Below are 15,404 nucleotides of genomic sequence, written 5' to 3' on the forward strand. Positions count from 1 at the left end.
CCCAGATATACTAAATACATTTTAGTGAAGACAAGTGGAGCAAGGGAGGCAGGCCAGTCTTAAGAAGAGAGATTTTACCCTTGGAAACTGTAGCTCTGAAAAAAAGACCCACAGTGGACATCAGAACCAAGAAGCCATCATGAAATCCCATGAATCTGGAGAAAGAAGACTCAGGGATGCCAAACCCAGAAGTGATTTTTATTGCTATTCTATGCTTTAAGAAAATATAAAAGTTACAGAAGCTGTAGAAAGAGCCTCAAAATTATTCAGATGCTAGAGATAAATACATGATAGCAAGAGACTAAGAAGAACTTGGTCTACTTAGTTTATCAGAGGAGTAGACTGGGGAGGGTGTGATGATTCCAGTAGACAAAATATATTTTCAAAAAAGAAAACGTGTATGTGAAATGAAGAAAGAATAACAAGAAGCAAGAGCTGAAAACTGAAGCCAAGGAAATTCAAATAGAAAACATGTCTGCTTTAAAATCACACACAGAGACAGTGTCTGACCAGTGAAAAAAATACCAGTGGCTGTGGCACAGCTTTTATTTCTGGCAATCTTAAAAGTCCAGGTTGAATGCTCTTCCAAAGATGTTCTTTTGTCAAACATGAGTTTCTGGGCTCAGTGCCAGGGAAAAAGTACAAACACTCAGTGGCTGTAATGGATAGGTGAGCAGACTAAATGACTTCATTGTCTAATCTGGCCTCAGACTCTGGGAACTTGTGAGCCAGACCAGTGTAAGACTTAATGATGTGCAGCAGCCCCATGCTGCCCTAAACCTCTTCTTTTCTTGCCTAATTATGTTCAAACACCAATTGAAATTGTCCAAGTGGGGTCTTGGCATGGGCAGAAACACTTAGACTACTGTGACTATCACAGTCATTGGTCTTGCCCTGAGTGAGGTGGATAGGAAACATGAAAGAAAACCAATGCTTTTAATTACATTGTCTAGATTTTTGTGCTGAAATTCTATGCACCACAAGACCCACCAGACTAAGCACAAGGAAGAATGACCCTTACTCTTCTCCTCCAGCCATCAGCTGAACTGAAACATCAGCAAAACACAGTGGCATCTGTGCAAATCTGCTTCACAGCCCAGGAACCCTCTGAGACTGAATCTTGGGTTGCTCCTTCACTCATCCCCCGAGGTAATGCAGCTGTTGAGCCCAGAATGATTTAGTCTGCAGCCCTAAACACATAAGAGTATATCCAGGATAACAATAAGCAGAAGACAAATCATGTACCTAAGAACCTGTCAGCAAGGCTGTTGGACTGCAGAGCCAGGGCTGTTCGGAAACCCTTGCTGTCTGACGGGATGATGGTGGACTGACAGACAAAAGCTCCCACAAAATTGGAAAAATCTTCTGATTCTGCAACCATGTCCTTCAGAGTAACATCTGTGATGTTGTCAGTGCAAATTGCCATCTTCTTCCCCTGTGGACAATCGGGAAAAAGGGGGGAAGCTGTTGGTTGTTGATAAGATGTGAAAAAGTTTGGAAAAGGAGAAATTGCAAACTTCCTGATTGCAAACTGGGTAAGACTTGTAACTTCACCTTATAGCAACTTGATGTCTCTATGTATCTGTCATAAGGGGGACAAATTGCAGCAACAAACTGAGCCATTGTGAAAGCTCCGATTAAAGCCTTGTACAGACTCAGAAATACAGTGTCACCTCTGGCATGTGTCTTATCAGAAATCTGTGCTGTGGAGCACTCCTCTTTGTTTATCTTGACAGCACAGTGTTTACTTGCAGAGCATAATAAAATGGCTTGCACAGGAAAACCCTATTTCCCTTGCCTTCAAATAACACAATGTAGAATACCTTTTTATTTGGGATTTAATCCACATAAAATATACTCAAAGCACAAACACATGAAATCTCCAAACAGACATATAGCCTTCAAGACTGCCTTAATGTCACGTGTCAAGACCAGTGCTAGAATCAGAGCAATAGCAAGGAAAGATAAATCACTGGACTCAGTTTTCCTGAAAAATGTCAAAGACTCACCACCTAATCATGGCTGGTATTACTGTAGTACCATCCTAGTAATTTGGGAAAATTAAAACCAGATCCACAGGGTACTGAGCATATCTCTACCTTTGTGGATCTAGTTGTCAGCAGCTCTAATCCAGGTGGTAGTTAAATACACATTTAAGTCTAAAGGTATGCAAAATGCTGTAAAGAAATGTGACTACTCATTTGTTTCAACTCATGCAAATCCTTTGGTACATGGAAAAAAGACTTCAGAACTTACAGGGCTGAACATTGATGTAAACTACATGTGCTGGCTTTCATGGGACAATACACAACACTGGTATGGCTCTGAAAGGTCAATATATGTAAGTGACAACAAACTCTGGTACAGTCCAAGACCCAGAAAGAGAAATCTTGACTCTGAGCAAGAGAATACTTGACTCATGGACTAAACACTTTTTCCACCACTTTCAAAGGCGATAGTCAAAGTCAGCACTGGCCACTGGCAGACAGCAGGGTGACAACATCTTCAGTCAAGCCATGACGAAAACATAAGGCCAGCTCAAAGACTCAGATTTCACTTGAGCTCCTTGGTGGCAGCATACCAAAGTGAGGGTTGTGACCCAAGTGACTTGAAAGCACAAGAGGTAAGAAAAGGCAGGGATGTGGCAGGGGTTTTCTTCTGAGCATGATTTATGGCCTAAAACATTGTCATCTCTGATCTGGAAAATCACTTGGCTGCTCAAAAATCCTCTTGCTCTGCTAAGCACAATTCAAAAGGAAGTGTTTGCCCAGTGTTGGTGACAACTCAGCTCAAGGGGAGACCTCGTCCTGTCTCAGTGGGATCCCAGAGCAACAGGACAGGGAACAAGTTGGTTCATCCCCACAACCCTCAACACCAGCTGAGCTCACCTCATTCCCACACAGGCTGATGTTAAAGAAGTGGAAGAACTTGGTCCCTCGGGAAGTGAAGCTGGGTCCACTCATCAGTGAGCCCACCAGGCTGAGGTTGCTAAAATTGTAATTCAGACTCTGGTTATCCTTGACATAGGACACCAAGCAGTCACTGAAACAGGCAGAGTGGTCCTGCAGCAAAGGAGAGGCATCCATTAAAGAGCAGTTATGGAACAGCAGCAAACCATTCCTCTGGGAGTTAAAGCAAGCAGGTGTAGACAGGACTGCTTTCCTTTTTAAGGATGAAGGGGAACTCTGTCCTATTCCTCTAATTCATCTTTCCCTTGGGAGAATTCCCATTCGTGTCTCGGCCCCTTGCAATATATCAGGACTATAATGTTCCCTAAACCAGTTTTTTCTGCTGTTTGTTGCAGTAGCCAAGGAAATGGAGTTTCTTTCTTTGTTGTGTTCTGGGTGCTTTTAGGATCCCAATGTTCCAGCTTAAAGACCTGTAAATAGACCAGAACTTGGCCTTGGTTACACTTGCATCTTGCAAAGGAAACACAACAAACAGCACAAGAAACAGGGACAGAATATGAACCCAGACAAAAACAGGCAGAATATGAACAATTAGCACAGTTTTTCTAGCACTTGTGTAGGTCCTGGCATATAATAAATGTTTACCTAGGCTTAAGGGCAACTTCATGAAAGAGAAACTTGTTACACATTTCTAAAGGCACAGAAACATCATCCAGATGAGGAAGTCCCTGAGTTTAAAACAGCAGGAGTCTGGGACAATTTTAGGTGGAAGTAATGTATGTGCTTGCCCTGTTTGTGCACTGTCCACAGTACAGCTTCTTGAAATGAACCTTTTTTTATAAGATGTGAAAAAGTTTTTGATAAGATGTGAAAAAAATTGCGAGAGATTGCAGATTTCCTCATTGCTAACTGGATGAGATTCATTACCTTTTAACAAAAAGCTGTCAATTTTATCTTATTGTTGCATATTTACAAACAGAAATTCGACTAGTGATGTCTTTGAAAGAGTGGTCTCATTGGTTATGTCTATACTGCACTGCTCACAAGGCTGATACCTATAGGAAAGCACTAAAACTGGCGCTTTGAAGCTTATATCCCAAAAACCCTTGTTTGCCCATCACTCAGAAATGCTAGGTTTCTGTACCTTGGTGCTCCTGCTGCCAGGCCCACATGGGATGCAGGCCTCCCTGCCATAGACCTGGTGGATGGACAGGAAGGTGTTGGCTGGACACTCCTTGCACTGGCTGGTCTCCTTCTCAATGTAGTGTCCTGCCGGGCAGGGCACGCAGGATGAGCCAGACTGCTCAGAGTCCAGCGCACAGGCTCGGCAGGAGGAGGCGACTCCGTCCACTGCGTTGGTCACCGTGATGGAGTAGATCTTTGCCATGTCATTGATGAACCGTCTGCTCTGGAATGAGAGCCAAGGAAACCACCCTGGTGTCATCACACCATTGCATGTGGACACTGCCCACATCTCTGTGCCAATGCACCGATTCAGGGATCAGCTTATTCATGGCTATGTCCTTCCTCATGGATTGTTTATCCACAGCTGCCTCCCCAGGACTGCCTTATGGTGAGAGCCACTCACCCCTTATAGGAAGCCTGTGAGCTTCAACAAAGGGTGAGAGCTCTAGGAGTGAGTGTCCAAGGAAAGCTGTGCTCTAAAGCCCTGTATGTAAAGAAGTACTTACATCTTGGCCCTCGTTGATTCTCTGAAAGGCCCAGGTGAATGTGAAAGAAGCATTTTTGGAGATGATGTGAGTGTAGGATTGTTTTCCTTTGCTTCTTTCCCATGATTCCACCACATTGGTATTTTTTCGATTAACATCCTATAAAATGAACATTTTTTTTTTTAAAAAAGTGTGCTCATATTGCAGGGAACACCACTGTTTTATGATATAGAGATTAGTATATTAAAAGGACTTTGCAATCACATTTAACAATTAATAAAGCAGAGCAACTGGCAAATTTTCAGTTGAGAATGGGTCTCTGTTCCAAAAGATGCTCTAGTTCATAAAATAGCTAAGCTCACAGTCCTATAGCAGTTTATAAATATGAGGACAAATGCAGCACGGTGCTTCTTTCAGATTTGAAATTTTGTTTGTATATAAAATTTGTGGGTACCAGAGCACAGAAAGGGGAAGGCCAAAATTCAAAGGTCAATTGTAGTTTCTGATATCTTCAGATACCCATTTTGTTGGTGTCTATAGTGAAACAGGACCGAGGCTAATAAAACAGCACCAAGGCTTACATGACAAATAGCTGTTCAATCTATGTTTATGTTTCTTACTCTCCATCAGCTGTACATGTTCCAGTGAAATATGCTTTTCCTTTAAACCAATTCCTTTAAATTACCAATGAAGGCAGACTCTTTTAAATTATCATCTAATTTCCACTCAATTCTCTTCAAATTAAGAGTAGATTCCTTTAAAGAGCCACTAAATACAAAAAAGGACCTTTCAATGGAAGGGTGAGGGAGCTGTCCCAGTTACTTTCCTCAGCTGATGGACTTTAAATAAGCAGATAATGAAAGTAAGAAAGATGGTACCTTGCTTTCACAAGCAAACATCTGCCTGCTGCCCTACTGATCCCTCAGGTCATTGTCAGGATTGAGTCTAAATTTCTAAATTGTCATCTTCTCATCCCTCCCTCCCACATGTTGACTTATGACTCCACTTCTAGAGGCTACCTTAACTGCTCAAGAGACACTGATAATTTCATCAGTCCATTTAACAGAGGGAAATTTGGATCTTTAATGCCCAACAATTGCTTTTAGAAACAATAGATAACCAGGAATGTTTCACAACTCACATGGTGAAGGAATTTTACTAGGTCATTCATTAAATCCATCCCGCAAGGGCACTGCAGATACTAAACTAATGTCATACTTAATCATAATAAACCAAGTGCAACTAATCACACCTGTGTAGAGATATTAGAGTGACATGTGGAATATCAGGCTCAGTCCTCAGTCATGGAGAAAGAGGTCTCACTTACTGCCATAAAGTACAGCACACAATCTGCTGAACAGATGGTCTCAAAAATAAAAGTAATCCGTCCTAGTTCTGCCCCAGTTGCTCCTGTCACTGATGTCGGAGGTCTGTTTAACAGAGAAGGAACAAAACATTTACATGGTGCTCCCCAGACAAGCAGCAGTCAATCCTTCAAATTCCTTTCTGTAGATGAAACCATCAAAGCCCTGTCACAGAAAACCTGCCCTTGCAGAACAGCAAAGGAAGAATTCACAGTGGCTCTGCACTGGGTGCTGGGTGCAGCAGGGTCATTTTAAGTGTCTGAATTATTTATTGTACCATTCCCTCCTTATAATGAACACCCAAATTTTATCATATTTGTAGGGAATTTTATTATTAAAATTCATTACATGCTTCAAATGATTTACGCCAATTTAATTGAGTCTGGCCTCCACTGACAGGGGATGTTTTGAAGAGTTTCACACAAACCAGGAGTATTCAGGATGCTCCCCTGCAAAGTACTAAAAGTAGAGTAAACTGGGACATGCTGAACTTTTCCAAAGACATGTTTCTTGACTAGAACAATGACCGTCTCCCCTGTGAGGTCACACCTCACATCTTGTGTTCAGCTTTTGGCCCCTCACTACAAGCAAGACATTGAGGTGCCCAAGCAGGTCCAAAGAAGGGCAGTGGACCTGGTGAAGGGCCTGGAGCACAAGTCTGATGAGGGGTGACTGAGGAAGCTGGGGGTGTTTAGACTGGAGAAAAGGATGCCCAGGGGAGAGGTTATCATTCTTTACAAGTACGTGAAAGGAGGGTGTAGCCACATGGGGGTTGCTCTCTTCTCTGAGGTAACAAGTGACAAAAACAGAGGAAATGGCCCCAAGTTGTGCCGGGAGGGGTTTAGACTAAATATTAGGGAAAGTTTCTCCCATGCCTTGGTGGCCAGGCATTTGAATAGGCTACCCAGGGAAGTGATGGAATCGCCTCCCTGGAAGTGTTCAAAAGGCATGTGGATGTGGCACTTGGAGTCTTGGTTAACCATGGACTTGGCAGTGCTGCATTAATGGTTGGACTCAATGATCTTGGGGGTCTTTTCCAGCCTCAATGACTATTTTATTTTAATTGCTTCTTGCCCATAGTGTAAATTAAAAATCAGGGTATTTGCTCAGTGGATGTAAGAAGTCACCAACTCCTTTCAGCTGAAATACAGCAAAGGAAGGGTGAGGTTCTTCTTGCCATACCTTACCTGTCTCAATATTTGGCACCTGGTCTGAGCTAGGAGTCTAATCTCATTCTTTTGACAGAGACACAAGCACCTCAAGCAGCTATTTCACCCTGCCCAAGGGGTCAGAAGAAGTAGGCTATCCCATTCTCCTGCAGTGCCTGCATCTCCCCACAGGCTCCAGGGGAAGCACAGACTGTGCAGGCTGCCTGGAGCCACAGGGCAAAGTTACTTGGATTTCGCTAAAATACTGTAAGAGCAGGGACCATTATCCACCCCATGGCAGATTTAGCTGGTTGCTTTGGGACAATTCAAAAACAGAGGGATAGGAATATCTCTTCTCAGTTTCCAGACAGCCAACATGTTGGTATCTCTGGTATCTTGGAATGAAACAAACGCTGCTAAAAAACAAGGTCTTACATGCTTGTCTGCCTCAATGGACTGATGGGGACTGCTCAGAATAAAATCAAAGTTTTCTCTTATCTCTCATTTATTACATTATTCCAGTTCAGAAAGGAAAACCCGGATCATTCCAGGGTAGTGTGAAATAGGTGTAAGGGACAGAGATATATAAGAAATACATGAAAAAAAAATAGTTCCTTACTTAAATCCCGGGATGTGCAGGTTCAAGATAAGATAGTCATTGTCAGAGCCTCCTGCCCCACTCTGGATGTGATCACCAGCCACCTCCCAACCTTCATAGGACAGAAAAAGAAAAAAAATTCAATAAACAGATGGCAAAAAAAATTATGTTACCACAATTCTTTAAGCAATTCAGTAGTTCAGTGTGTTTTAAGATACCTGGTATAAACTGTTGAGCAATATCATAATGGTTTTGAATGAAAAATTTTAGCAATTGAACTGCTAATTTTACAGGCAATTGTCACCTTCGAAATCAGCAAAGCAATTGAAATTCCCTGGCCTCTGCTGTGCAGCTCAAGGGGGATGATCCATCTGATATCTTCCAGCCTTAAAACAGATGAATCAATGAATCCGTGTGTTAAATGTTAAGCATATACTTAGTTCCCCTCTGCTCAACACAGAAAGCTTGAGTTACATCAGTCTGACAAGGTGGATCAGACTGAGGACAATCTGTCAGAGAAGGCTGGATGTGGAAGAAATCCCAAATGGGATCATTTTCACCAGTGAGTTCTGGCTGCTCTCTGCTGCAATTTTAGCACATGTGCAGAGAGAAAGCTCTCAGTCCTAAATAAGCAAAGTCACAGACTTTAATTAAGTTTTCCAAAAGCATTACACGTGACCTTTATGGGCATAGTTATAACAAAACACAAAAATAAGGTAAACCTGGAAAAAGTCAACTAGTGATTTTTTTCAGTGGGGATATGAATGAATCTGAAGATGCATTAAAGTTTGTGGTGGAATAGGTCCTTGGCTAAGGGGACTTCACATAGGCTGCAACTCCTGCCCTCTTCTGGTGTACAAGAGATTTTTTATTTCTTTGTCATGCTGTGACATTGCTTCCTACAGCAAATTTCAAGCCTGATGCAATTGAAGGAAGGAAACTGTGAGTCGTGGGTGCTCCATCACAGCAGTGATCCGCGCAGGAGAAAGACAGGCACACAACAACACAGGGAGTTGGACTCACCATTCATCCCATCACATTTCGAGTTGCCAACATTAAAGCAAGAGGTCTTCATGTTGCCTGGCAGGATGTTCCACCACTTGTACTCAAACCCAAGAGCTGGTTCAGTCCCAGCAGGGCAGGCTTTGCACTCTACAGGACCAGGGGCAGGAAAAGGATATCGTATGGTCAAAGCACATCTCAAACAGTGTTTTAAAGAACATAGACACTACTTTTCTACTCTCTGGTCCAACTAATAAGCAAAGAAAATAGTTTATTTCTTTGTAATTAAACAGTCAAAGTCTTATCAGGATGAGAAGAATGGAAATAAGACCAGCATTTTATAAATTGTAGGTAGTTAGCTCATTGTAAGTAATTGCAACTGGTCCTGAAAGCCACACTTCCTTTCTAATGGATTCAGCTGAAAGTTTGATCATACTGGTAAACAAGAATTACCATGAAATGCTGTGGGAGACCACTGGGCTAATACATCTCAGAAACAACATGCCAGAGTTTAGGCTAGACAGTGTTGGCAGGGTACAAATTTGACAGCGTTTAAAATGAGGTTTTCCCAGGAAAGAACTTGGCACGGACAGGAGAATGGGTAAAAAGGAGTTATTGACTGCAAAAGTTCTGATTCCTTCCTCAGAATCCCTGAAAATAACTCTCAGGATGTTTATATCAGCCAAGAAATGAATCCAGAACACAGCAGGTCAACTTAGAGCAGCAATCTCTGATAAGAAAGGCAACTTTTTTGTAGACTCCTACCCTGTGTCCCATCTGAAAATGTGCCTGGTGGGCAGGGAGTACAGGAAGATGAGGCATTGTTGTAAAAGCCAGGATTGCAGGGTGGACAATCCTGCCTCTCTCCAGAAGGAGGTAGGGTCAATGCATCAGGGAGATCCTCTCTGCAGATCTTGGGTTCAATCCATTTGTACATGATCTGAGTCTGGAAGGAGAAGACACAGAGCTCACATGGTGTGCTACAAAGCTTTAGGACTAGATGCACCAATCAAGGTCCCCCTTGTAAGTTAATTCAGATTATTCCCAATGACTGAGACCAAAACCAGCCCTTGCACATCCAGACAATAAAGGGACAGGTGGATAAGGGAAACAGAAGTGATTGAGTTCACAGGAGATTCCAAGATATTCGACATTAAGAACAAAACAAAAATGTAAAGCTTAAAATAATTACTACGTTCATTCCTATTTAATGAGTAAATTTCCCCATGCAATTTTTTCTGAGAAAAGTCAGATAAATAATTATAACAATTGTGTATGCAATCTCTATACTTTAACCACAATAACACTTCTGCATTATAAATTGGGAAGGCATCTGTTAGAGAACACCACAAGTTCTGCATTTTTTCTCCATACTGGCCTATTCTTTGAAAAGTTCTCAATTTCTCTCCAGCCATTTTTCACCTACTGAGCAAATGCCAAAACCATGCAGGAGCTCACCCAACCCCTCTCCAGTCCCTCTGCATCATGTAAGGAGCAGTTTGTAAACACTAACATGAATCAGTCCATGGTGTTAAAATACACAACAGTATGGCATCTCTGTCATCATCTCTCATTCAGGGGATGCATCATCTACGAAGTCAGGTTTCAAATTTCATCTGACTTTGGGTGTGTCTCTGAAGATGAAAAGTAACTGAATTCCATAGCTGAGAAATCCAGCTGGCAAGATTTTAACCTGTCCAGAGCTCTCCCTCTGGGTACTTCCATCCTTTGGTCTCAGCAGTGCAATCAGGGACCCTTGAGACCAGCAGCTCGGGTAAGGGGGATGTCACCTTATGAATTTCATCCTGACCCCCTGTCATCCTGGGCATTGAGCTGTCTGCACTTCAAGAAGTATTGATCCTCTTTGAAACTGTTTCAAAAAGTAAGCTGGAAGAAGCTTCAGTTCAGACTTCAGACCTTGGCTCCTGGGAGCTGCAATTAAGCTAAGGCTCTTACCCTTCATCCCTGTCTGTGCTTTGTTGCAGCCCTGCCTGTGCCAGGTCATGTACCCGGCTGACCCACATCCCGACTAGCCTATGGACACGGTGTCCCAGCTTGACATTAGTTATGTCTCATCACTATGGACTTGTCTGGCCACCTTGGCTCAGTCTGGCCACTGGCACTGGGTCTGCTTTGCCTGCTTTGCCCAGGCACTGAGGGACTGCTCCTGCTGTCAGAGTTCCTATGGATCTGCCTGCCCTCGCTGCTCGTGAACACTTAGAGGACTTTCTGGAGTATTGCTCCAGAAACACTTCAGCAACATCAGGGGCGCACAGCATTTAAAATAAAAAGGCTCGGAAGCTGGCAAAGCATGTGTGGTTGGCCAGTGCCCAAACACAGTGCACAGGAATCCTACTGCATCTGAGCAGGGAGAAGAGGGTCAGAGGGTTCCCCCAGCCTGGTGAGGGTCTCTGACACTGGGCCGAAGCACTCAGCCTGGGATTTTTAAAATAGCGGGTAGATGGAAAGGCAAGAGGAGTCAAGTGCCTAAATATCCTGAGGCCCTTTCTACACATGGAGTGGAACAGAAGGGAGACAACAATCCAATCTAATGTCCATTGAAAATCCTGGCTTATTTTAGTAAGCCACGGATCAATAGCCTGGTCCTTTACAGCCACTGTTCACCTGAATATAGCCTGCAGAGTCAGGCCCTCTCATTTTGCTGCATCACATGGAAAGATGGATGGGGAGTACGGCAAACCTGGAACAATTTCCAGAGCTGCAGAGCACTAAGCAGTGAAAGAAATCCTGAAAACACAGCGAGTATCGGTATGCTGTTGTTGCAACTGGACAATGAAGGGCTGTCTGCGGAATTATCCAACTGGCCATCAGTGAAGGGAATGGCCATTGAGGAGGCAGGAAAAGGGTCAACAGTAGGAGCCTATTTAGTGCCATCGAGACTTGGCTCACACAGAGCAGGGACAGGGTAATCCACAGGATGCAGCAATTAAAGCAGTCCCTGGGGGTGTAGCAGCAAGCACCAGTGCTAATTTCTCAAGTCATTAGAGGCAGTTAACAGAGCAAGAATCAGTGAGCCAAGACCAGGTTGCAGACTGCCAGCTCTTGGGCTAAACTCACTGATGCTTCATTAGTAAAGCACACGAGCTCTCAGCTGCATTTTCGAATTGGCTGATCAGGAGACTCCAAAATGCTCCATCCTGCCAGCAAATATTAGGCCAGCAACATAGAGGTGCTAGGGATTTTGACTACTTGCAATCCCATCCACATCCAAGAGAAATGGGAAAGGAAAGAGACAAAACAGGCCTGACCATGTGTCCACACCTCTGTAGGATTCCTATATCAGTAAACACGAGTTTCTTCTCTGTATTGCACCAAAATTCCCACTTCATTGCTAGCACAAAGGGCAGGAGAGCTCTAAATCCAGGCTGCTCTACCAGCAGATGCCCTGTGGATCTAAGATGTCTGAGTGAAACAATCTCCTCAGAGTGCGGGTGATTTGAGGAATCACAAGCACATTCCCAGCAGCTAAGCTCTGCTGCTGCACATGAATACTCCCAGACTATGTATGTACCATTATTTCAACACATCATGGGCCCTTCTTTGATTCTAAAACTAAGCGACGTGACACACATCATACCTATGCAGCCAAACACCCTTCCACTTGAAACAGAAATGGTTGTGTCCAATGTTCCTGTGTCTGGGCAATGCTGAGACAGGGCAAGTTACCACAAGCCCAAAGTATGCCAGGAAAGGTTGCTAACAACTAAGAGCCAGGTTATTCTATGACAGTACATCACCTTCTGCTTCAACCAGCATGGAAGCATGAAATTAGCACCAGTGACCCTGTCAGACTTATCACAAATGCAAGGAGCTTATCATCTCATAACAACAGATCCCTTAAGCAGACCTATGACAGGCAGATTCTTACAGAGGGATAAAGGTTGGAGAGAAAGCAGCCACAGGACAAGCCCCAAGCCTCAGAGAGATCCAATGCTGGAAGCAAAACTGGGAAAGTAATTAGTAAAAGGATTCCTAGAAACCCTACCTTGTTTTCAAATCCAGAGATAGCAGTAAGCTCAATAAGTGTAAAATAGAATAATGCCTTCTACTTACTTTTCCTTCCTTATCACATGGGGTATGGATCTGGAAAAAGTCTTTGCTTGTGCATGGAGGACGCTCTATACACGCACTGGATCCTTCATCTAAAAAGAAAAGGTGTGAAACAGGAGATAAAACTATCAAATGGTCCCTGAAAACAAATGCAATAAGCTTAAAATCTGGAGATCAAACCAAGTCAGCAGAAAAATCCAAAATAAGAATGAACAATGAAGCTCTTAATGGAGCCTGCATGAACCTTCACCTGACCTGAAGTGGGGGAACAGGAAAAATGCCAGCTATGCTCGTACTGCCACACTGAAATTCATTGATTCAGTATACCCTGGGAGAATTGTTGGGAAGAAGTTCTTTACTATGAGGGTGTTGAGACACTGGAACAGGTTGCCCAGAGCAGTTGTGGATGTCCTATCCCTGGAAATATTCCAAGCCAGGTTGGATGGGGCTTGGAGCAACCTGGTCTAGTGGAAGATTCCCTGTCCATGGCAAAGGTGTTGGAACTGGATGATCTTTAAGGCCCCTTCCAACCTGAAGCATTCTATGAGTCACCCAAACCCTCATCCCAACCCTTCACCTTCAAGAAGTAATTTGTGCAGTTTGACAACCATGCAAATCTTACAGAGTCACAGAATCAGTTAGGTTGGAAAAGACCCCTAAGATCATCAAGTCCAAACTTAAATACATTCTCACTTGTTAAGGAACAAAACCATTCCAAATCATTAGAAATTTCCTTACAACGCAGGCTCAATTTTTCCTCTTCCCAGATATTATTGCAAAATTTCCATTCCCACTGTGAGTACAGGCACAGGTCCCCGAGAATTTGCCATAATCAGTCATAGCAGGTTCTATGATTGGTAATTGATTCTTCAAGAACTTTCTTAAAACTAAAGCAAGGAAGAAAACTGAAGATTTTTTGACTATAAAGAATAGATTAAGTCCATATTATTTGATGATCACCAGCTAACCAGAGCTGGGAATTCAGAGGACTTTGGGACAAGAGTTTGCAACTAGATCATCACATCTTCCAAACACATAGGAGTAAGGGACACGTCCAGAGTATTTGGAAAGGACATTCCTTAAAGAGTGGTAAGTCTGAGCGTAGTGTTAAAGCAAATTCATGTCATCACCAACCAATAACACAAATTACCACAAGAGGGCACAGCACAACCGTTAAATCCTCCTGAAGAACTTTGTGGCCTTCCTGGTCACAAAGCTCTCCATCCCTTCATGCTAACATGAATGACCTTAGCCAAGTTTGACTCTGGTCCATTATGCACATGTGCCTTTTGCATATTTGGGGAAGTCCCACCTTCATTTCCCCCTTACATCTTAACTAGAGACTAAACTTCATTGTTGCATGCAACTGTTCTCACATCTGAAACACCACGTACTCAGACCCTTCCCATTTTGCTTCATCCTCTTGGTTTATGTACCTGCATAATACATTTCTTCTTTACACTTGGTGCACTCCTTAGCTCCTTTCTCAGAATAAGTATTTCGTGGACACACCTGGCAGCCAGATGCACCTGGTTTGTCACTGAATGTACCAGGCTTGCATGAAAAGCATTCAGACGTGTAAGCAACTCCTGTAAGATAAATTACAGGTAAATTACACTGGAAGAGAAAGGTACAATCCATACCTGCTTATGGGTAAAAGCAAGCCAGCTGCATAAAACAGCATGAAACCCACAAGCTTTCATCACTTACTTTAGACACTTTGGCTTTGCTGACTCATAATTTAGGTCTTTAATCTTTGCTCCTCAAAGCAAGTCTGACCCATCTATGAACCTTGTACGACACTCCAAGCTTAGAACAGCATTAAACACTTAGAACAGGATGAGAAGAGCAAGTCCAGATTAAATAAGTCATTTAAATATTAATTTAGCTGTCACTGCTATGATATATATCCACTTATCACAGTTGAGAGGCTTACCAATAACCATAGTCTTACTATAATATATTAAACCTCTTTCTCTATTTGCTAAACCCGTCTTCTCCGGTAGATGGCATCATTTACCAGATAAATTATTTTTTCAGTCTTTTCCTGACTGACGTCTCGCTGTTCTGTTTCTACACTTTATAGAAGGAGACAAGGGACAAGGGGCTTAAAAAAGCCACTTCAGTTCTGTAGTCACATCAGTAGAAATAGCACTTGGCAAATATTATGACGACAGAGTGAGATAAGACCTAAAAGATAATAACACTTACCTTCAATTGTGATGTTTTTTACCAGAACTGGTTTTACTACTTTGGAACCCATGAGAATCCCTGTTGTTCTCCAGTATAATATATTGCTACCTGATTTGAGAGTTACCTGGAATAATACACATGAAAGTTAGCAAACATCCCCTCACCAAGACATTCTTTTATTTTCTACTTCCACTACTCAGATATCTTGCATCCTAGCAGTGATCCTGGCTTTTCTAAGCTGCTTAATGAGTCAAGAGGTAATAGAGCAGACAGCTAGGCAGGTGCTGTGCAGATGTATAGACATCTCTGAGGACTGCCAAAATGTGCTTTATACAAAAGTTTCTCTACACCCCAGTTTTATGGAAAAACACCAAGGGCTGTTTCTGACCTTGTTATAAGAAGAATTTGGAAAAAACTGTTCCTGCCTTTATCCATCTACCCTGGCACTC

At 42.8% G+C, this 15,404-nt stretch overlaps 1 protein-coding gene across 2 annotated transcripts in view; it reads right to left on the reverse strand.

The window, feature by feature from the left end:
* ELAPOR2 (endosome-lysosome associated apoptosis and autophagy regulator family member 2) overlaps window positions 1-15,404 on the reverse strand; it is a 100,847-nt gene that overhangs the window by 12,823 nt on the left and 72,620 nt on the right. For both annotated transcript variants that reach the window (XM_071552756.1, XM_071552755.1), the window contains exons 6-16: window positions 14,974-15,079; window positions 14,199-14,351; window positions 12,766-12,854; window positions 9,457-9,637; window positions 8,713-8,841; window positions 7,711-7,801; window positions 5,907-6,009; window positions 4,601-4,738; window positions 4,054-4,317; window positions 2,889-3,062; window positions 1,246-1,435 (exon numbers count right to left, since the gene is read on the reverse strand). In XM_071552756.1, the coding sequence (XP_071408857.1) occupies window positions 1,246-1,435; window positions 2,889-3,062; window positions 4,054-4,317; window positions 4,601-4,738; window positions 5,907-6,009; window positions 7,711-7,801; window positions 8,713-8,841; window positions 9,457-9,637; window positions 12,766-12,854; window positions 14,199-14,351; window positions 14,974-15,079 (1,618 nt within the window). The remainder of the gene's footprint in view (window positions 1-1,245; window positions 1,436-2,888; window positions 3,063-4,053; window positions 4,318-4,600; window positions 4,739-5,906; window positions 6,010-7,710; window positions 7,802-8,712; window positions 8,842-9,456; window positions 9,638-12,765; window positions 12,855-14,198; window positions 14,352-14,973; window positions 15,080-15,404) is intronic.

Source organism: Pithys albifrons, chromosome 3, assembly GCF_047495875.1.
Source record: "Pithys albifrons albifrons isolate INPA30051 chromosome 3, PitAlb_v1, whole genome shotgun sequence".
Taxonomy (NCBI): domain Eukaryota; kingdom Metazoa; phylum Chordata; class Aves; order Passeriformes; family Thamnophilidae; genus Pithys; species Pithys albifrons.